Here is a 21646-nt window from a genome sequence, read left to right as displayed (position 1 = left end):
ATGACAAACAAAAGCTTAGATGCCTTATCCTCAACATTTTCGACTAAACATGTAAAAAATTATTCCACACTACAGTTTTGAAATAATTTTAAGTTGTCAGCGATACCATAAAATACCGTACCTCTTCAAGTGGTAGAAGCCATAGTCGTGCTCCGTAAGGAACATCATTGTTCGGATGCATGTCAGCAGACAGCTGTAACTGCTCTCAGAATTCGTTAATGTTTCCATCAGACAGTCACAAATTAAGGGCATCAGCTCTTTGCTTGGTAAGGAGTTGGAAAGCTGCTCTAATTCAGACACAGAGCCTTCTGATGAACTTGGTAAAATAAGTGCAATATCCTAAAAGAATTATTATTATACATATAGTAAAAATGCATTCTATATGCTTGCAGTAAATATAAGCCATACATACATGAAGTCAGAAGCACTGGGTTCTTTCATTATCCCTCTATCATCTTATTCCAGTTTTTCAGTTATTACTGACCAACAAAATACTAATCTAGAATATCTTTTTTGTTCAGTCCTGTTAAGGTTACAAACCATTATTTATTTCTGAAACATAAAAGCTTCAAATTCTGAAATATTGTAGCAGAGCTAAAATTAAAGCCCAATAGTCACTGGATAACATACACAGTTTCCTGCCTAGGTAGTCAATGTGTCTCTCAATCTCAAAACACTGGTCAAGGAGGCTGAAGTTCCTTGGCTGGTTCAGCTGGAAAAGGGAATGCTGAGGGGTGACCTCACAGCAATCTACAAGTGCCTTAAGGGAACAAGAGAGGGGCAGGTGCTCTCCTCCCTCTGCTGACCAGCCACAGGACACAGGGAAATGGAATGAAGCTGCATCAAGGGACATTCAGGCTGGACATCAGGAAAAGGTTCTTGACTGGGAGGCTGGTCAGTCACTGGAACAGGGTCCAGGGAAGTGATTAGGCACCAAGCCTGTCAGAGTTCAGAGAGCATCTGGATGACCCTCCTAGTCATGGTTTAGTTTTAGATATTCCTGTGAAGGGTGGGGAGTTAGACTTGATGATCCTTATGGTCCCCTTCAATTCAAGATATGCTTTGATTCTAAGGTTCTGTGAAAACTAAGAGGCTGCCGACACCACCTATGAAGTTTAGGACCTTCTGTCACTTCCATATTTTACATAAAATAAAACAAGATTGATTTTCCCAACGATTTTGTATGGACAGAGATATCTTGTTTATATGCAAATGGCTGATTATCTCTACTGACCAACAACATCCACATGTCTTTTGTGTAACTGAGGAAGCACTGGATCAAATAAATACATGCACTAGTGAGACAAATGATGGCATGCAAATCTGTGCACACATTAATGAAAAACTACAGGGCCAGTCTATGAATCAACTTTCACCGAGCATTTTCTTACCTTGCTCTACCAACTTCTGTTTTTTTTTTTAATGGAGGAGTTCTATAGTACCAGCATAGCATACATATCTTTATATTTGGAATACATTTTCAAGAGGTTTCAGTTAGATCACTAAGAGATACATATTTATTTAACTAGGTAAGAGGTGAACAGTGACAACTCAAGTTTTGTCAGTGGCCCACAAGGAGAAATGGTATCCCTCTTTCAGTTGATGGGACAGGAAATCTTTGTGCCATTCAGTTTCTGGTCTCTAATGAGCTGCCAGAACAGTGCACATAATGTAGAAGACATATCATAAACTGGAAAGTATTTACATTCAAGAACAAGAAGGCCAAAGTAGCCTAAACCATGCACACTTTTTGTGTTTTAACAAGATTATTATTTTTTTTAATTTTGGAAAAAGAGGGGTACTTAAGAAACAACCTCATTTAATTTTTCTCCTACAATAATTAATACACATTATGCATTAGATATAGCCAATACCTGATCACAGAGCGACTGCAAAAGGGAAGTTACATATTCAGAACACTGCTGATGAGTGACATTGTCCCCAGCTGATCGCATCAAAGCCAAGAGCTCCTGGAAAACCTCTCCATACTTTTCATCCCCTTTAGTAGTTCCATTGATAAGATGCAGAATAGCCAATTTACAAGCTTTATGTGAAGCCAGGGCATCCAACAAAGCAAGCAGTCGAGTGGTCTGTCCAGTGTACTGTTTCTCTTTGTCTTCTGTGTTGCTGAAAGGGTATCAGTGCACTGTGAAAAAGCTGGTTTAAAGTGATCTAAGAAACTATAAAAACAACCATCACAGGAGTAATATTATTCTGCATTTTAGAAAAAATTCACCTAGTTTGCATACTTAAACTTACAGTTCCATTTACTTTTTGAAAACCGCTCAACTTTCACTAAAGAACTTCTGGTCATATCATTAATTAATCTACTGTGCATTTAATATACTGTAGGGTATCTAATTGCATAAGATAAATATGCTGTTATGTAAACAGTACCTAAGGGGATAATTATGTTTTAAAGAAAGAGCACTCAGTTTCCAAACCCTCTGAACCTGTATCATTCAACTTCCACTAGTTAACAAACATCTGTACACATATGTAATCCCAGTACAGCAAACTTTACTGGCCTGCTCTTCTTATTTATGTCATACAGGTCCTTAAAAGCCCTTTACAGCAAAGATGAGGCTTTGCAAAGCCAACCTGAAGAAAATCTTCCTGAAATACTTACCATAAACATGCAACATGAAACTGTCTACATCAAAACCTAGAGGTATGAGCTGGTTCTCTGGGAACCTTAAGCATTATCAGGACACAACAGCATATAGCACTAGAATGAGAATTTGTTCAGCCCGTAATGCATAATATTTCCAAAAGTATTTTCTTCCTGCTAAATCTACTGTGCAGAAGCAAGGTGAATTTACCAGTTCATCAACAAAATCTTTGCAAGAGAAAACAAAAATACCTTTGCAGGTCTTCTACAATTAGATCCAATACTGTCCTCATGATGAGCAGAGCAGTAGGTGAAGCCAAGTCACAGAGCTGAACACAAATCCTCCTCAACATGTGCTGAATGGGCTGGCAGGACGAGCTGGAGAAAGAACGAACGATCTCCTGGATCAGCTTGGCCTGCACGTGCAGGTGCATGCTCCACAGCTTCCTGGTGTTCAGCGCCACTGCAATATCATGGGCTTCAATTACCTGCACAACAGAAGGGCACGAGGGTTCTTCCTGTCAATTTTTATGATAAAATCTGAATTCTATCACAATGTATAAACAAAGTACAACTACTGTCCTCATTAAAAATCTGGAATGCCATTTTCATTGTCACCAGATGACAGTGCATGAGCCAGCAAATTAGGTATTCCTTCAGGAGCATGGATTGCCACACACTTTTTATGCTTACTTAATAAAGTTAACAAATTAAAGATCCATGACAAAAAAAGAAGAGCCTTAATATACCAAGTTCAGCATTCAGAGTTAAATTAAAAGCTTCAGAGACAGTCATTTAAGTAACAGAACAGGAGTCTAGATAATCTCACAAGTGACAAAAGAACAACACATGACTGTTAACTTAGGAAAAATGCTCCAAATAATACCAATTTTGTTTCTGCTGAAAAAGACTAATCTACAAAGAGTCTGTGCGAGCCCAAATGCTTTACTGCAACTTTAATTCATCCTTTCACACCTGTTCTTTCCACCACTACAAAAATGATCAAAGCGTTATATATAAATAATAAAATTCTTTAAAAACTAAATACATCTCAGTTGTACCTGAGTAGTCTGCATGGGCAGTGGAAGAGGCAACAACTCTGAAAGCAGTATAAGTCCAGAGAAAAAGCCTTCAGGAATTCTCAAAATTGATGAGAGAACTTCCTTCAGCATTAGAGACCAAGTATTGTTTGCCAAAGTTTCCTCAGAAATGGTAAGTTTTTCATTAACTCCTTGTGTAAAAGTCAGTAAGACATCAACAATGTCATTCTGGATTTTTTGTTCATCGCTGTCTAAGCGGCCTGAGAGCGGAATAGAGCAGAGGAGCATGTGCAAGGAAACAAGTGCTGCAGGAACACGCATGTCCTTGAATTCAAAGGAGCCTCCCCTCAGGAGCTCTGTCAGCATTGTTTTAAGCAGAGTCAGTGTACAGCGGGCCATGGAAATAGTAGTGACTCTGTGCAGCGTGGTGCCCATGTTGACATGGAGTCTCCAAGGCTGAATAAGGATGCTGTTCAGCTTCTGCAACACCCGGATGAAGGTGTCCATTCCTTCGGAAGAGAAGAGCTGAATAACTGCAAGATTCCACTTAAGGTCTTTCTGTTGACCTGTACAGAAAAGAAATAATATTTCTGTATTTCTAATTTCTCCTGGGCAATCACAGTTACACTTTAGTCAGGTTTAAGTAGAAGACTCAGAAAACTAAGCTTTGTACTTTAATCTGTACAAATCCATCAGCCATACCTTCTACCATAGGCGGTGGACATGCAATATGACAGAGAACACGAAGTGCAGTTGGAAGACCAACTCCATCTGGAGTCATCAAACTGTCAATATTCTTTTAGGAGAAAAGAAAAAGAAAAAAGGAATGAGCCTGTATTACAAGGAAGGACTTCATGAGTATACTGCTTGCTGCAGTATACTCATGCTACAGAATTCAAATTCTGTATTTAGTTACTGTGTGTGTCACAAAATTTAAGTTTAATTATTTCATCTTTTGGTAAGCAATCATAATTAAGGCAGAAACTAAAAGAGAAACTAAAACAAAAGAGCATCAACATTTGCATCGTGATTTACAGGAAGCTCAAAGATTTAAATAATTAGATCTTTGCATCATATATTTACCTTAGATTTTGTTTCAATAAATATAACAATGCAAGACCCAGCCTAGATCATAAGCTTCAATAGAAACATCTCTTTTGGATAACAGTATGTATTTTTAAACATGTTAGTACATATCTAAGACAAAATATCAGACTACAAAAGGTCTAAGCTTACAGAACATAACTAAAGATAACATCTACCTATATTTTACTGACCTGTTTGATATATTCAATAAGATTTGGAATACAATTTATTTCAAATCGAAGATTTTTCAAAGGTTCCAGCCACTTGCTGAGCTCTGGGGAAAAAACAAAAGACTTCAGTCAGCGAATTTATGATCATAAAACCTTTTCCAATCAAAATGTACCTAATTTACACAATAGGCACTAAAGCCAAGTGCGAAATTTGTGGGGCATTTAGCGCAGCTGTAGCCAGCTGAAAAGCATCAACAAAACCAGAACTCCAGAACAGGCAATACATATTATGCACACTGACAAAATTTGGCTCAAGTCAATCTGAAGGCAATTTTCATCTCATTATCTGTAATCAAATGATTTTTTACAAAAGACACTAAGGGGCACTGTAAGCTAAAGAAAAGAACCAAAACACATTCCCCTTAATGGAAAGCACACAAACTAAGCACAAAACTTCTATCAAGTGCCCAATTAGAGCCAACCTCTGCCCTGCACTCACTCATGCTAGAAGTCGTTACAGATTATCAATCTCTCTCTTAGTCTAGAACAACCTGAAAGTCCCAAATTCCTGGGATAAGACATTTAAAGATTTAAAAACCATTGCTCCTGAACATATTTATAAAAACATGAAGATCAAGTGCATATAAATTGATGACTCAGACTGATTTCATGATTTGGTTTAAGAAGCTAGATCTGCTTCTCATAGAGTGGTCTGATGATCAGGTGAGGAGCAAAAATAAGAGCATGAAGAGGAGAGATTTAAACTAAAACTTTGAAGAACTCTGATTTCTTTCAGTGCATTTAAGTTTTGGAAGAGATTATTGGTATGTCTATATGAGTGGGTTAACCAGTGCAGAGCACAACTTTGGACATCAGAGTCTCAATGTTCAGGGGTCAGAATAGTCTGCAGCAGGATTTTTCCGTGTCCCAGGCCTGATCTGTAAGTCAACACAAGCTGGGAAGACACCAAGACACAGCTTGGACATCAAAAGATGGAGTAACAGGGTAACATGGACTATTCCATGTCAGCTGGCCTAGGTGCCTTGAAACAGCCCCAGGATTATTTAGTAGCAAAGACTCTGTCAGACTACATCACTGTCCTGGTTCCAGATGGGATAGAGCTTGTTTTCCTCCTAGTTGTTGTTCAGTGCTGTGTTTTGGATTCAGCATGAGAATAATACTGATAACACACTGATGTTTTGGCTGTTGCTAACCGTAAGTCAGTGCTTACCCTAAGTCAAGGATTTCCAGTGTCTCATGCTCTGTGAATGAGGAGCTGCACAAGAAGTTGGGAGGGAGCACAGCCAGAAGAACAGACCCAAACTGTCCAAAGGGATATTCCATACCATAGGATGTCATGTTCAGTATGACATGACTGGGAGAGTTGCCTGGCAGTGGATGATCCCTGCTTGGGGAGGGGCTGGGCATTGATCAGCAGGTGGGCAATTGCACTGTGCATCACTTGTTTTCTTGGGTTTTATCTATTCTCTCCCCTTTTTTACAATTATTACTATTGTTATCATTAGTACTATTAGTATTACTTTTTTTTTTCCAATTATTTAACTTCTTATCTCAATCCAGGAGTTTTACTTGTTTTTCCCTGATTCTCTTCCTCATCCCACTGAGGTGGGTGGCAGGGTGAGCAACAGTGGTGTGGTACTCAGTGTCCAGTGGGGGTTAAACCACAGCAATAGCAATAGTAAACAAAATTAAGACTCAGCTCACTGACTAGTTAGTCCACTTCTACAGAAATTTGCTCTCCTATTATCAACACAGTTTGAATAATTTCAAATTTCCTGTAATTATCCAGAATTCATGGTAGCCATTTTACTTGAAAAAAAACTAACTATAAGTATTTCCTATTTAACTCTCATTAACAGAAAAAAATTGCACATTATCTCAGTGACTCAACTAATCAGATGCAACTGCATAAGTAATTTCATTATCCAAGCCAGACAACTGTAAAGCACTAATTATTCACATAAAAAATATTTCTTCTATACATTCAAACAATTCAGTTGATAATTACACACACTATACCTTGCAACTTGGTGTTATTTTCATCTGCTTTACAGAGCTTCAGCAGAGGTGCTGAGTGCTGTTCCAGCATTTGGACATCACTGGAAGATTGTACCACCAGCAAAACAAGGATGCAGGCGTAATTATAAGCCACTGACTTCTTAGACTTTGAGTCTCTGAAACAACAACAAGGTTTTCCTTTAGATCTCAGCTAACACAAATGGATATCTGTTAGATTTTCATTATTTGAACCCTAAAAATCTACCTACAGAACTTTTACCTTCAACGAGGATTGCCCCATATAATTATCAATGAAAGAAACCCAAACAATTTCCTCCTATTTTTTTGGCAAGCAAACAATTTCTGCCACATTATACATTCATATTTATTTCAGCATCAACAAACCATGAGATCCAGTCAAGTGGCTTGCAAATATTTTTATGTAACTATCTGTTTCACAAATATTTTAAAATCACTGCTACCTAAAGTAGTACAACTGCCTGTCCAGAGAAAACAATGACTGCATTTAACATGTACAAGAACTTGAATACTTGAGAGATTCCCACCCCAGAGTAGCGTGCAGTACTCTCCATCCCCAGTCAAACTTTTTACTTGTTTCACAGACAACATTTTATGCTTGAATAAAAACTCCCTACCTACTGATTTTTCCACATAATCAAAAGTTTGCTCTACATATATTACAAGAACTTTGTTGATGACCTACACAGATTTGGGGTGTTAAGTACTTGAATACAAATGACAGGCCTGATTTTGTATTACATGCTTCCACTTAAAAGTTGTTTTGGCTTTAAATAAAAACATCAGGATTTAAAGGAAATTTTAGATTTATGGAATTATTTATAAAAGATAGATACTTTTAAAATTAAAAAACTAAAGGAAATAAATAAATAAATGCATACACTACCCTAAAGCTTCTTTGGAATAGTACTCCATTAAAGTAATAAGACTCTGGAGATTTTTTTCCAGACTGAATACATGAGCCACAGCAGATCTTCCTACAGGGTTAAAGGTGATCAAGTAAAGGTTGTGCAGTGTTCCCAGCAGATCTGAGTGGTCAGTCTCCTCGCTGGCTGCGCACCGCTGGAAGTGGCAGAACAATTCTGAAATGCACTGTAACGTCTGCGTTGAATGCAGGAGCCACAGGGCAAAAGGATCCTCGTTGGCACCATCTGACTGCAGACCTTCCTCTTGATCTGGGTCAGAAAACTGACAAAGTGCTCTAACCAACAAGTTTGTTGCTTCATGCTCAGAAATAAAGAAAAGAAGACCCTTCTGTGACTGTGCCAGGAAACGCAATATATCTCGGACAGCCTGGAGCACACCTGGATGTGCACCTGTCACTGGAAGAGACAGTAGCAAAGTAATGCATTCCAAGAAATGGTGACTATGAAGATATCTGAAAAACAAAAACAAACCAAAATCAGGAAAATAATCAGCAGTGCTACAAATATTTTTCAACAATTCATATAAAACTATGTACCTCCTAGCTTCAGCACTTACTGTTCTGTGGACTACAAGAAATAATAACTAATTATGAAGCAGTAAAAAATTTAAACCTTACAAAATGTAATTGCTATTATATTTACAAGAAATAAGTCCTAAAATTCTGATCCACATTAAAAAAACTCAAACAATAAAAACCTCAATTATGTCTACACACAAAACAGGACACTGTATTTTATTAAATTTACTGCATCTGAATCATCATCAATGTCAGATTCAATGTTTTAAATGTGCTAGGAAATCAATCATTACAGCATATCTAGCAGGCAATTTTTGAAGACTCTTTGCATGTAGATGCCTATATTCAGCCATGACCTACACCACTGCTACCAAAGAAATCTGTCAGCATTTACAGAAATACTTTCTAGATAGAAACTTGCTAACAGAGTAAGAAACATGAGACGTTTTAACTGGCTAAAGGCAGGCAAGCCTCAGCTCCTCTGCCTGTGCTGTGAAAGTGAGCACAGCGACACAACTGCATGACCTTTTCATCAATCTGAGACCAGTTTGCATCTTGCTACCTCAACATCCAGACTGAGGAATTCCAGACTTATTTTATCCATACACATAGTTGTGTTCAAAGATAACAAAATGGAACACTAGATTTACAACCATTTTCAAACTGGCCAGCATCTACGAATGCAACTGAAGGGTGAGCACATTACCAGCAATAAGGAGATTAAAAAAGAGTAATAAGGATGTTAACTTCAGGCTTGGGGCATTCTAGGTTGATCAAAAGCCAACAAAATAACAGGCACATTAACTTATCAAACTCTTTCAGACTTCATATCCACAATCTAGAATCTTCCAAAAAACAATTAAGTGAAATGTCCCAAAGTCACCCCTGAAATATATTTCAATCAAGCTAGAGGAAACACACTAGCAATTGAATTCACAAGTGCTGTACCTAAACAGGACAGGGTAAGGATCATCCCTTTCTGGAGGGCCCGTAATGCGTGCCATGGTTGGGAAAGATTTCACAGGGGGCTGAATCATTGTATGAGGAGCAGTTTCCATCAAATGGAAGATCTCTTCAAGAAGACTAACAAGTTTTTCCATCTCTCCTTCGCTTATATTAGACGATTCCAAAAGATGATCCATATCCATAGGAGCCTCCACATCATTTTCATATTCTTGGTTGGTTCTTTCAAGTCCTGCCAAGTCCTGGTCCTGTTCTGGCTCTGTGTGATTAGGAAGAGGAGGAGTGCTCTCTGCTAACTGATCCACCACCTTTTTAATGTCTGACAGAATCTCGTAGAAGTGGCATTTCTGGAGAATTGCAGAACCAGCTGTAACAACTCGCACAGTCTGATCTAACAGTATGAGTTCCAGGAGTTTCTGATAACCACTTTTTTCATGTACATCTGTGCCACCTCTTAGAAACATCTCCATTCCCTCAGTCATACTAATGACACTATCCAATGCTTTAAAAGCATTAAGTTTAAGGGAGGACGATACATGATCTGCAAACAACAGTTCAAACAACACATTAATCACTCCTGCCTGCAAGAGTGCTGTTATTCCTTGAGTCCCACATTCTGCTAATGAAGACACCAACTTTGTCCCAGCTTTGAGCTGTCGAACGTTCAAAGCAATGGGCTGCTTGAGAGCCACCTGAAGGTTTAAAGCCTGCAGGGTCCAGTCTACTAGCTGGGTAATATAGTCTTGCTTTGTGTCTTTCACCAGCAGGTAGCTCAATTCTTTAACTATTAAACTTGGAATTTCTTCTAATGCCGTGACCCACTTTGCACCCCTTTCCTCTTGATACAATTCCAACAATTCAGTTAATTTAACTGAGCATTCCACTGCCCCTGAATTTTCTTTTTCTGTGTCTTGATCCTTTATTTTAGCAACTTCATTTTCAAATACAGTCTTGTAAGGGCAGCTGAAGTATAAAAGCGGTCCAAGCTCCTTTTCAAAAGGTTCATATGTCACAGGAGGCACAGATGCCAGATCCTCAGGTGTATATTCAATATCAAAGCTTGGATACTTAAATGTTTCACGTTCTAGATCAGCAATTACATCTTCATCACTTGAAATCTGCTCATAGCCATCATCTCCTAAAAAGAGAAAGATTAAGTTACCAAATCAGTTATGAATAAACCAATTCATCACTGCAGAGAGTATCTTCCAAATACAAGTAGTGATTCATTTTGCACAAATATTATTAGCTAGAGAACAACCACACACTAACATACAAAAAGCCTTCTCTGTCAAGATACGAGTGAAAGCCCCACCTGACAGGCATTTTTAATGCAATAATGGAGTCACTTAAAAGAATGTATAAAGCAAGAAGTTTAACTAGAATACACATTACTACAACTATATTGTCCAATTTTCTTCCAGTGATTGCACCTATAAAAACACTTCTAGCCTGCAATTTCTGCATAGACATGGGTGGGATCTTTAAATAACACAAGAAGATGACAATTAAATATATTATATAAACTACTTCCCATGGTTTTTGCTTAAGAAATAGTCTTTCACCACTTTCCTACTTTTTAAAACAAAACATAACAAGATTGAATGTTCATTCTCACCTATAAAACTGTATCTATTTTCCTCTATTTATAGAAAGTTTTACTATAAAGGAATAAATATTCGACAGCAAGATACTGCTCTTGAGAGATGCCAGGACCACAAATAAGGCAATTGCAATAACCAAGTGTCCTAGGGTGACGCTGGGTGGGGGTGCTGTGCCTGTTAAATAAACAGGTTCTTCACACTTCTCTCTGAGGAATCCTTCCCAAACCAGCTGAGGGGAGGGGCCGTGTGGGTTTGCTTTCTAGAAGGGCCCCCTTTGGAGGTTTTCTCCCAAATTTGCCCTAAATCAGGACACTAAGGGAAAAAAATTCAGTTCCCTTGCACATACTCATGAAGGTACTGCCATCAAAATTTCATAAACCTCTATTTTTTTTTCTAAACTCTTCAACTTACCATCACCTTCTTCCTCCTCTTCGCCCTCTTCTTCATCTTCATCATCTTCCTCCTCCTCTTCTTCTTCCTCATCAGCAATACTCTCTACTGTATGACCATCATCATCATCGTCGTCATCATCGTCCTCATCCTCCTCCTCCTCAACATCCACATCATCATCATCATCATCCCCTTCCTCTGGCTGATCTTCCTCTACCTCTCCATCGTCCGAGTACTGGCTTTCTTGGTGAACGGACGTTCGATCAGGAGAAATCGGCTCAAAGTAATCCTCCCTATGGTCCACATCATCTTCTTTTTCCCCAACCACTAAAAACAGATACAAAGTTTCAGAAATAAGAGCACTTTCCTGAAACAAAGATATTAAATAGGACTGGCCCTATGAGTAGGTCCTATCTGGCCCCATACACTTGGCCTGACCATTCCCTCCTTGATTACTGAGGGTTCATTCAGTTCCCTGTATGTGACTTCCAGCCCAGGGTGCCTGAAGAGTAACTGCTTTTCCTACTAAAGACTGAGGCAAAGAAGTCATTATCTACCTCAGCTTTTTACACATCCTTTGTCACCGTGTATCCCCCTGCATACAATAAAAGAGATTCTCCTCAGCTCTCCTTTTATTTTTTGCTAATGTATTACAGAAATATTTTATTGTCTTTAATGGCAGTATATATTTTTTTAGGTTTCTGCATCACATACACTAGAGATGCAAAAAAAACATCTTGAAAATCTTCTCGTGATTTGACTGAACACAATCACTTAGTTCAGCAAGACATGAACATCTTGGCACTTCTAAGCAATACAGAGACTGGGCCACTTGGCAGATGCTGCAGAATAATGCAGAAGGACAATGGGTACCAGACTCAACAGAACACCCAGATAAAACATGAACAGACTGTTTAACAGTGCATTGGTGAACAGCCAATATTCCCAATCTACTACCTTTAAAAATGATGCAAATGAACAAACCCAAAGCCTATTTTTCTCCAAATCCCTTTCCTAAAACTGAATCTGTCCAGCAGAAGTAACAGCAGCTAAGAAACTTCACACTGGGCAGGAACACAGAATTCTGCCTCCTCTAAGCAGTGATATGCAGCAAATAAAACACAGTCTCTTCTCATTGTACCTGACACTGGCATGGGTTCATCCTCATCATCATCAGGAGGAGGAGGGCCTGGAGGTGTCCTTGGTCCCCTGGGCTGTGGTCTTGGAGGACTGCCATTGAATTGGTCTTCTTTCTCTCCATCAACTATATTTATTGGGAAAATAAAAACTTGCATTTAATGAAACCTCAGGAATAAAAGCAGAAAAATTTTTGGCTTCAGGGCTACTTTTGACTGGGGAACAAAATTGCCCAGCTTTTATTTTATCTATATTCTGCACTACATGAGACAACTTTCTAAAGTCACTTTTGATGAAGTTATTTTTGATGTAAACAAGAACTACATCAATAAACAAGCTTATTTTTTTTTAATATAATACTTGTTTACAACTTATGAGTAATGCCAATTACTCTACTCATACTGTAACTCTATCAATAATATCTGAATTGCTTTAAAAAAAAGTTCACATTTTACTCAAATGGCTTTTATAGTTTACAACTGTCTTTTACTGCATATAGTATGCAAATTTTGCAGTCTTCCAGCCATACTTTGGACAATAGTTCTAATTTTAAATCTAAAACAAAAACTGAAGCAGGAATTTGACCATGGAGTCTATTCATGGCTGTTCTAAAACCAGCGCAGGGCACTCCTCTGTAATGTATTTTACACAAGTCAGATAAGCAAAATTAACTACAACTGTGAAATTTTCTTATGACTTTAATAATATTCTAATCAGTTTATTTTATATTCCATTCAGCTACCTGGTAATAAGTTCACACAAGTTAAACTGCATTTTTACCATCCAAAGTAACCAGCAATACATCAAATAAACCACTCTCATAAAAGCAGTGGATAAGACCATACTTAAAACCATTCAATATAAATCTAGAAAAAAATATGAAACTAAAGACACAATAAAGAAAAATTAAAGCCACTGTAATCTAAAATGTGGAAGAACTGGGGATTTGTTTTTCAGATGGGATACTGTAACATTGATTTGTAAAAGAAAAAATCTCTTTCTTCTCCCAAGACTCACCATGTTTTGGATTCCTTTTCAATCCAGGCTGTTGCTGGGGAGGTGGGGGCGGAGGGGGTGGTGGAGGAGGTGACTCTCTCTCATGAGTTATTACCCTGTCAACTGAGCCATATATTGCCAAAGTCAGACAGTTGTACCACCCTCTAAGAACCAATCCATCTGTGTTGACCTGTTGGTTTTTCAAAAAAAAAAAAGAAAAGGAATAAAAAAAAAAAGAAGGGAAAAAAAAAAGCAGTTAAAGACAACTCCACAACTCCAAAACAGTTACTCTAGCATCACTATATCGGGATCTGCATAAAAGCCAAAAGAAAAATTCAACATTAAAATACCTCTTTATCCCACATCTTGAAAACTGAGAACACATTAAGCACATCAATCACTGCAACAAATAATCTTTCTCCAAAAGCATTAAATTCCTTGCAGTACATATATTGACTGGATACTGGATCTACTACAGCCTATTGATGAAAAAAACCCAACAAACAAAAAAACAAAAGACAATACGAAAAACCACAAGAAAACTCTAAAGAGTATCTAAACTACAAGCAGGTATTAGGATAAGGTTTGAAACAAAAACCACTTTATACAGGGCTAACACACCACATGAAACCATATTTACACCTAAATGACAGGGGGAAAGAGGAGGTTTAAATTGCACTGCATTACCTTTGCATTGGGCCTGAAAATAATTGAAGTGTTTTCATCATATTCAAGGCTGTTCAATGAAAGATACAAAGTCATTTTCCATGAATATAAAGCAGAAGTAAAACACAGCAATACTAATCATACAAGCCAACAATAAGATACTGAACAAATACATACAAGAAAGAAAAATCACTTCTTTCTACAGAATTCCTTGCATTAATATATATGGGCTCTGTAAATTTAAAAATAATAGAAATTTTTCTTACTTTAGCATAAACCTCTGTCCTTCCATACAGATCAGAGGAAAAGGATAAAAACACAAACTAGCAAAATCCAAAGCAAACCTGAAACTCATAGGAGATACAGGATTTTCTATTGCACATTCTCTGCACTATAAAAATTTTCAGGAAGAAAAGGTAGATAATGAAGTCACACACTTACCTTCCCAGCCGATCAAAAACAGGGGCACTTGGTTTGCTGACATTGTTGAAAAACAAGTCCAGTTGAAATGAATGGGGGGATGTCTCCCTAGGAACAGAATGAAAGTCAAATTAAATTAGATGAGTTCCTTATCAGAGTAAGCAGGACTACCACAAAATTATACTGTTTTAGGAACACCCAAAAATAACTACACATTCAGCAAACACATAAATACATTTTACATTTTTATGTAGGAAGGTCCACTGAGATACAAAAGTTCAACAGAGCAATAAGAGGAAGGTTTTCCTGAATCTGATACCTGGTGTCTGTCACTTACCCATAAGCCCTGTTGTCAGGCAAACTTGTGTGAGCTCTCACTCCTGGAGGAATGACTCGCACTTCATTGATGTAAACCACGCATGGAAATCGAACCACGTCAATGTTGGTACTTTGCTGCAAAACAAAGAGGAAGCAAAGTCAGGAAATGTAAAAAACAAACCACATAATGCACTTGTATTCTCTACTAATAGAACATGTAGCAATCTTAATAATAAAATTCAATTCTGTAAAATGCTAAACGCTGATAAACACTGTTATACAGAAAAACAGAGTTTTTATATAATCTCAGCATTTTTCATATATTTGACACTATTTTTTCATAGGAAGTGTTACTAGTTTATTTATTTAATTTACTACCTTTATTTGCAATAATCTTTCTAACAGTAACAGGTTGTTTTTTCCAAACAGAAAGTATGCATGATGTAGTTCTAAACATTATCAAATTTCATATTTCAAATATAATATTAAACATTATAATGATATTGTAATTCAGTACATCTGACTCACAAAAATAAGTACAAAAGTCTGTACAAAATTTCCATATGATGCTTATTTTTCCAATTTTGCAACACCTGAAAACCTTTACCACTTATCATTTCTGTTTACCACACAGAAACAGCAAGTATAAAGAATTCTTCTACTTTCCAAAAAGATGTTTGAGCAAACTAGAAAGTTATCAAATTTACAGTGACTTCCCATGTAGCAGCTATTAAACAATTAATGCTGGACGTCTTCTCTCACTAAATTCACTGCATTACATCTTATTGCATTTATCAATAATTTTATCATATATATGCTCATTAAACAATACATGTAACTTCATGTTCAATTGTAAACATATAAAGACTTTCTTAAGAGAAGCTCAGAATCACATTTCCAATTAGCAAGCTGAGTCAGCAAACTGATAGGAAAAAAAACACAAGCCACTCATCTGTCTATTAACACAACTAAAACATGAAAAATAAAAAAAAAGTTGATCTGCAGTTGAAATTTATCTCCTTCACTACAATCAAAGCAATGAAACCAGCAGAAAGCAAGTACTAAAATTTTTAGAAAGCCAGCAAGCAATGAAACAGACAAAGTGGAGTTTTAAAAACAGTTTTTAAGATACGGTTTTAGGCACGTGTTGCTGTCTTCTAAAAAATCGATGCAGACATTTTTTAGCACACAACACAACAGCTTGGCCTGTGGGCTGGTGTGTCAGGAGCTGGATGGTGGAACCAAAGGAATCCTGCTAGGACAGGCAGCACAGACACAGGAACAGAACAGGCTGAGTGCAGCCTGCATGGACTGAGGCTGTGGGAGCTCATCTGTGCCTCTAAAAAACATCTGAGTCATGCAGGAGACTCAGATTTCTGGAGGAAGGGCTGCTCTGGGGAGCTTCATCCCCAGGAGCAGCACCAAATAAAGACAAATCCCTCTTTAAATGGTGCTGGATTATGTCCTGACAGCCACGCATCAACATCACCAAAACAAGAAGTGAATTCAAGCCAGTTCTCCTACAAAACATTAAAAAAGACCCTACATCAAAACAACTCAACAGCAGTTAAACTGCATAGCTAAACCAAATAAATAATTTTATTCAAAACCACAGCAGTATTTTCCAAGAACTGTAAGTTCCAGTGCAACACACATAATCCACAAGGCAGAAGCAGCAGTGTAACATAAAAAAAGGCTTTCAAGAAACACATAACACACCTAAGGTTCAGGTTTGGACAATGCCACTGGTAAGAATGGAAGTGATAAAAAAATATTTTAAAATATTAAAAATGTTCAACAAGAGAACATAGGGTCCTGGAGAAGAATAAGAGTGGGTACTGTTTCTACCCACACTGGGTAGCACTCCCCACCTAACATTGTTCTAAATAGTGGAATTAAAAACACATTTGGGCCTAGCTAATCTGGACAGCTAGAAGACTCCTGAAAAACTTTTCAACTTCATTGCATTTCAAAATACTCCATTTTCTTTCTTTAATGCCTATCCATAAACGCAGTCCAGTTATTGTAAGAATCTGAAACGCCTTTGTCATGCTACAGTACACAATCACTTTTCCCCAAACAGTCCCGTTCCTCGTCCCTGAACGGCACAAGGAGCTCAGCCCCAGACAAATCTGCTGCAAGATCAGCAGTTTGAAAGATGCTCAGGATCCCAACACCCTCAAAGTGCAATATCTGCACGATATACCACTGCCAAAAAAGCCTGACACACTCATTTTGTGTAAAGTGAACAAATTTAAGGGAATATCTCACAAACGCACAAATATCCCTCCTCATCATCAGCTACACAAGAGCATCAAGAATGTCATAAGCGGCAGGGCACGGCCGCTTCAGAAGTCAACTTCTTCCATGACATCGCCTCCTCGAAGCACGTTTATCCCCTTTGTTCTCCGCACGCCTCTGCTCCCCGCCACCTCCAAACCCCCGCTGCTTTCCCACCACCCTCCGCCCCTGCCAGCAGCGCCTCGGGCTGCCAGGACGGCGGCTCGATCCTGGCTTCGCGTCGGGCGAGGGGAGAAGGAGACGGCAGCTCCCGCTTGTAGGCACCAGCGCCGGGGCTGCTCCCGCCCGACCGCCGCCGGGGCCCGCCCCAGCGAGGCTTCCGCATTCCGGGAGGCCCCGGCGCAAGCAAGGGGAGCGCCGGCAGCAGCCTCGGAGGAGGGAGAGGAGGGGATGGGAGGTGAGAGGAGAGGCGGACCCGAACGCCGTTTTACCTCCGCGCTCTGGTGCTTGAACGTGTCCAGGAACAGCAGCTCGGTGGCGGCATCCGCCGCCATCTTGGCCGGGCCGCGGGGGACGCGCTTCCGGCGCGCTCGAGAGCGCTTCCGGATCGCGCGGGGTGCGGAGGGGCTGAGGGCGGAGCTGAGCTGAGGGCGGGGCTGGGCTGAGGGCGGTGCTGAGAGCGGGGCGGAGCTGAGGGCGAGGCTGAGGGCGGGGCGGAGCTGAGGGCGAGGCTGAGCGGAGCTGAGGGTGGGGCGGAGCTGAGATGAGGGCCGGGCGGGTTCTGCCGCCCCCTGCGCCGTCAGGGGAGACGGAGCTTGGGTTGCTTCAGCATTCACGGAGTCATAGAATTAATTAGGCGGGAAGAACCCTCTGAGATCGCGAGTCCAACCTTTCACCTGCTAAAACTCGGGCCGCAATCGGGGCTGGGAGCACCGGGGCGGTGTCCCCGCTCTCCACAGAGCCCGGTCCCCGCTGGGCGTCACCGCAGTCCGCGCCGAGCCTTTGCCTCCGCTCGGTTTCACAAGCCCGGTGCTGGTTAATTTCAGCCCCGCCTAAGAAATTTCCTTTGTAGCTTTTCCCATGCTTAAAGCAACTCTTTTCAGGTGAAGAACTTGTCGCTTCTCTCAAGTTCGTGAGGCACAATTCCTTTCTTTCAACCTTTCCGCAACGCCAGACGTACTCGTTTAGCATCCATTGCCTTCTGCAACAGCAGCCAAGCTGGACAAGCACTGGGGACGCCACGAAGCCAAAGCCAGCCCGTGGCCAGGAGAATGATGTGGAATTAATCTTACGCAAGTGATGCTGGTTACACAAGTTTTCTGTACGAGCTCTATGCCTGAGAGCACAGCTGCACCATGTGCCTTTGGAGGAAGCTGTAAAAAGATGTGTCACATCTCTAGATGGAAGCCTTAGCCAAATACCTGCATTTTACTTAACGGGGATAATTATCCCTTGCTATCTGCCTCTTGTGTCTGAAACAGCTGCTTATGAAATACACTGGTTTATGTGTGTATCAGGACTTCACAAGCCCCTTTTCTGTTCCAGTAGCTGAGCTTGCTGCTCTCTCAGCACTCCAAACTTTCACTTACAACAAGAGCAACAGTCCTCTAGGTTGTACTCCACATGAAAATGTTGCATCACTTTAAACAAAGCTGTGGTTCAATACATCCATTTGTGGTGGTGAAACTAGTTCAGGAAGTTCCCATCCCCACAGCATGTGTTGGGGAGCCAACATGCAATTCCCCAAAGCACAGCATGCAATTCCCCAAAGAGTTCTACTGGAACAGCTGAAGAGGTGTTTTGTGGCAGTACAGGGATACTCATCAGCTAGAATTTCTTCCCAGTTCACTGAAAACATGGTTCTGCCTCATGCTGTTTGAACAGATGTAGTTAAAGTACAAATCCCTTTAAAGAAATATTTCACAATTTGAAAAACAAGGGGCATCCTTTGCCATGCTGGTAGATTTCCCTGCTGTTATTCTTGCCCCAGCATGGATCCCTATCTCATCCTCATGAATTACCAGATTAAACTCCTGAAGTAAAATACAATATCTTTATGCAGAAAAGAAGAAAAAAACCTTTATATGTATTTTACTAGAGTAGCATAGTGCCTTTTTAGAGTTGGCATAGCTTGCTTTGATCATGTTTAGGGGCTCTTTGGAGACTTCTGTGGGGCAGTAGCTTCACAACACTCCATCACTGTGTGTGCCAGAGGAGCGCAGTCCCTGTCAAATGGCTTCTCTGCTGGGACAGCCTGCAACAGTACTGCAACCAGGTCAGCCTGTGAGTCTTTGGTAACTGGCAGGGGAATTCCAGCTCTGCATTTTTATCTGCAGTGACTCCCTCGCTGCTGGGAACAGCTGCAGCTCTGGATGTGAACAGAATCGTCTTTGCAGGATTCCATTTAGATGGCTCTGAATGCAGTGTCATTGACTTCAGAACATGGCTGGGCTTACAGGTCAGGCATCTCCTTGCTGCAAGAACAGCAGTGCTTGAATGTCACACAGTTGCATGATATCAAGAAGTAATTTGGGTATTTTGGGGGGGTATCTTCTCCACTGATGAAAGCAGAGATAACAGAATTTGGTTACGAACAGCAGTTATCTTAGAGACATTAAAAACACTGGTAGCAAACATTAACACATTCAAAAAAGAATGACAGAGCTGATTCTCCAATTTCAGTCGTAAGAAGTTGATATTCTGGAGGGAAACTGGGAAAAAGTGATATGGGTGGGATACTTGTCAGAGGCCAAAGGTCTGCTGTGCTGGAAAGGATAACAGTTGCAGGTGGTATTGGGGTGAATTCCTGTAGAGGAATAGAGCAGGGTGGGAGATGCAGACTTGGCAGAAAAAATCTGGACACATTGAGGAGTGCAAAGTCACAGGTTGTTTGTCAGGAAGGGGATCAATGGGTGAAAGAAGGAAGCTTCAGAAAAATGGAGGAAATAAATAAGAGTCTCTTGCAGTGTTGGGGGCGGGGGGGTGTGAGCTCCTTGGCAAGAAGAAGGGTGTGAGTTGTTTCAGAACTGCCCTGTTACTGTAAATGGAACAAAAGAACACGTGGTGGGAAATCACCGGAGCTAATAGAAAAATGACAGAAAAAAACGGTTACATTGAGATTGGCAAAAGGGCTGGGCAGACAGACAGCAGGCAGGAAACAAAAGGACTGTCAGAGAGGAGATGAGTACAGCAACAGCGTGCTGGGAGGAGCCCTGAGAGATCGCCCTGCTTCAGAGCAGGCCAGTACCTTCCTGTACTGGTGCCCATGTCATCTGGAAGGTGACACTTCATGCAAAGACCATCCTTAAGCAGTCCCAGGACAACAGAATGGCCTGGGACAAGCAACTGGAATGGGAATACACAAATGCCAAGAGCCTGGACAACACAACACAGAAACCTGACCCGCTGGTGCATGTTGTTAGACCAGATGCTGCAAGCATGCAAGAAAGAGGGTGGAATGGGAATTGTGACTGGAAAACAGGTGTTTTAGGGAATGTATTAGCCAAGAAAGAGAAAAATAAAAGGTAATGGCCCTACAGTGGCAATAGCAAAAGCAGCTTCATAAACAAATGAGTAAATGAAACAAGGGTTAGCCAGTAACCCAAAATACATAATGGGAATTTAAAATACTTTCAGGGTACAGTTTCACTTTTAAAAGGGGTTACTGTACATAATGCAGCCTGCTGTAGCAATAATTTGGGAACTCTCATGCTCCTAGATGGACAGAGACATAGGATGAAACAATAAGGCAGAAGAGAAGAAAAAAAAAGTGCGTAAGCCAGAACACAACAAATCACTAGAGTAAAGGAACAGGTGCCCATCCAAAAACCATTCTCACAAAGACAAGGGCTGCATCGCAAAAGCCAAGCTGGCACTGAGAAAGAAACTGCCTAAGAAATATGATTAAGTTTCACTGAAAGACAAGCAGCCAGCCAAGCCAGAACTCTCTGTCTGGCATGCTCCACTGTGAAGTAATTTCAGAAATGTGCTGGATTTTTGTACTAAAGTATAAATGTTTTTCTAAGAAGTTGCAGTAAACTCAGACCTGAAAGGGAAACTGCACAAAGAAATCCTATGCCATTGAATCCTGCTGCTCCAGCCTAAGCAGAGATCACAAACTCCCTGTGTGAGGACCAACATCACTCAGATGCTGAGTACAGATCACCTGCAGCCACTACTGAGGACAAACACCCCAGACCTTCACAAATGTTTTACTCTGTGCATCAAAAGTGAGAAGACAAATGCACAAAGAAAACCAGGTGCTCTAAACCTTGGACAAATAGGGTACAATTATCTTAGTTGTTTCCTGATACTGGATTCACATGAAAAATTTCAGCTACTGCTTTTAAAAACTGCAGGGATTAATTTGACATTTTAAGCCCTTAAACTGCAGTCGCTGCTACTAGTGAATGTCAATTTTGAAATCTCGGACCAAAGAGAGTGAAAATTACTCCAGCCATCATGTGCCATGCTGGAATTTGGTAGCAGCCCCCACAAGGAGA

The 21646-nt window shown here is 40.1% G+C and overlaps 1 protein-coding gene across 1 annotated transcript in view; it reads right to left on the bottom strand.

The window, feature by feature from the left end:
* Positions 1 to 17782, bottom strand: part of VIRMA (vir like m6A methyltransferase associated) — a 28728-nt gene extending 10946 nt beyond the window's left edge. The window contains exons 1-16 of the mRNA XM_005479505.4: positions 17636 to 17782; positions 14923 to 15038; positions 14607 to 14693; positions 14187 to 14235; positions 13521 to 13689; positions 12508 to 12630; positions 11388 to 11693; positions 9358 to 10510; positions 7852 to 8343; positions 6948 to 7102; positions 4929 to 5011; positions 4354 to 4447; positions 3673 to 4217; positions 2864 to 3099; positions 1875 to 2127; positions 122 to 339 (exon numbers count right to left, since the gene is read on the bottom strand). Coding sequence (XP_005479562.1) covers positions 122 to 339; positions 1875 to 2127; positions 2864 to 3099; positions 3673 to 4217; positions 4354 to 4447; positions 4929 to 5011; positions 6948 to 7102; positions 7852 to 8343; positions 9358 to 10510; positions 11388 to 11693; positions 12508 to 12630; positions 13521 to 13689; positions 14187 to 14235; positions 14607 to 14693; positions 14923 to 15038; positions 17636 to 17698 — 4142 coding nt within the window. The 5' untranslated portion in view covers positions 17699 to 17782. The remainder of the gene's footprint in view (positions 1 to 121; positions 340 to 1874; positions 2128 to 2863; positions 3100 to 3672; positions 4218 to 4353; positions 4448 to 4928; positions 5012 to 6947; positions 7103 to 7851; positions 8344 to 9357; positions 10511 to 11387; positions 11694 to 12507; positions 12631 to 13520; positions 13690 to 14186; positions 14236 to 14606; positions 14694 to 14922; positions 15039 to 17635) is intronic.
* Positions 17783 to 21646: the final 3864 nt, after the last annotated feature.

Source organism: Zonotrichia albicollis, chromosome 1 (genome assembly GCF_047830755.1).
Source record: "Zonotrichia albicollis isolate bZonAlb1 chromosome 1, bZonAlb1.hap1, whole genome shotgun sequence".
In the NCBI taxonomy this organism is placed as follows: domain Eukaryota; kingdom Metazoa; phylum Chordata; class Aves; order Passeriformes; family Passerellidae; genus Zonotrichia; species Zonotrichia albicollis.
Note: the sequence above shows the minus strand (reverse complement) of the source record. Positions and strands in the feature narration are given on the sequence as shown.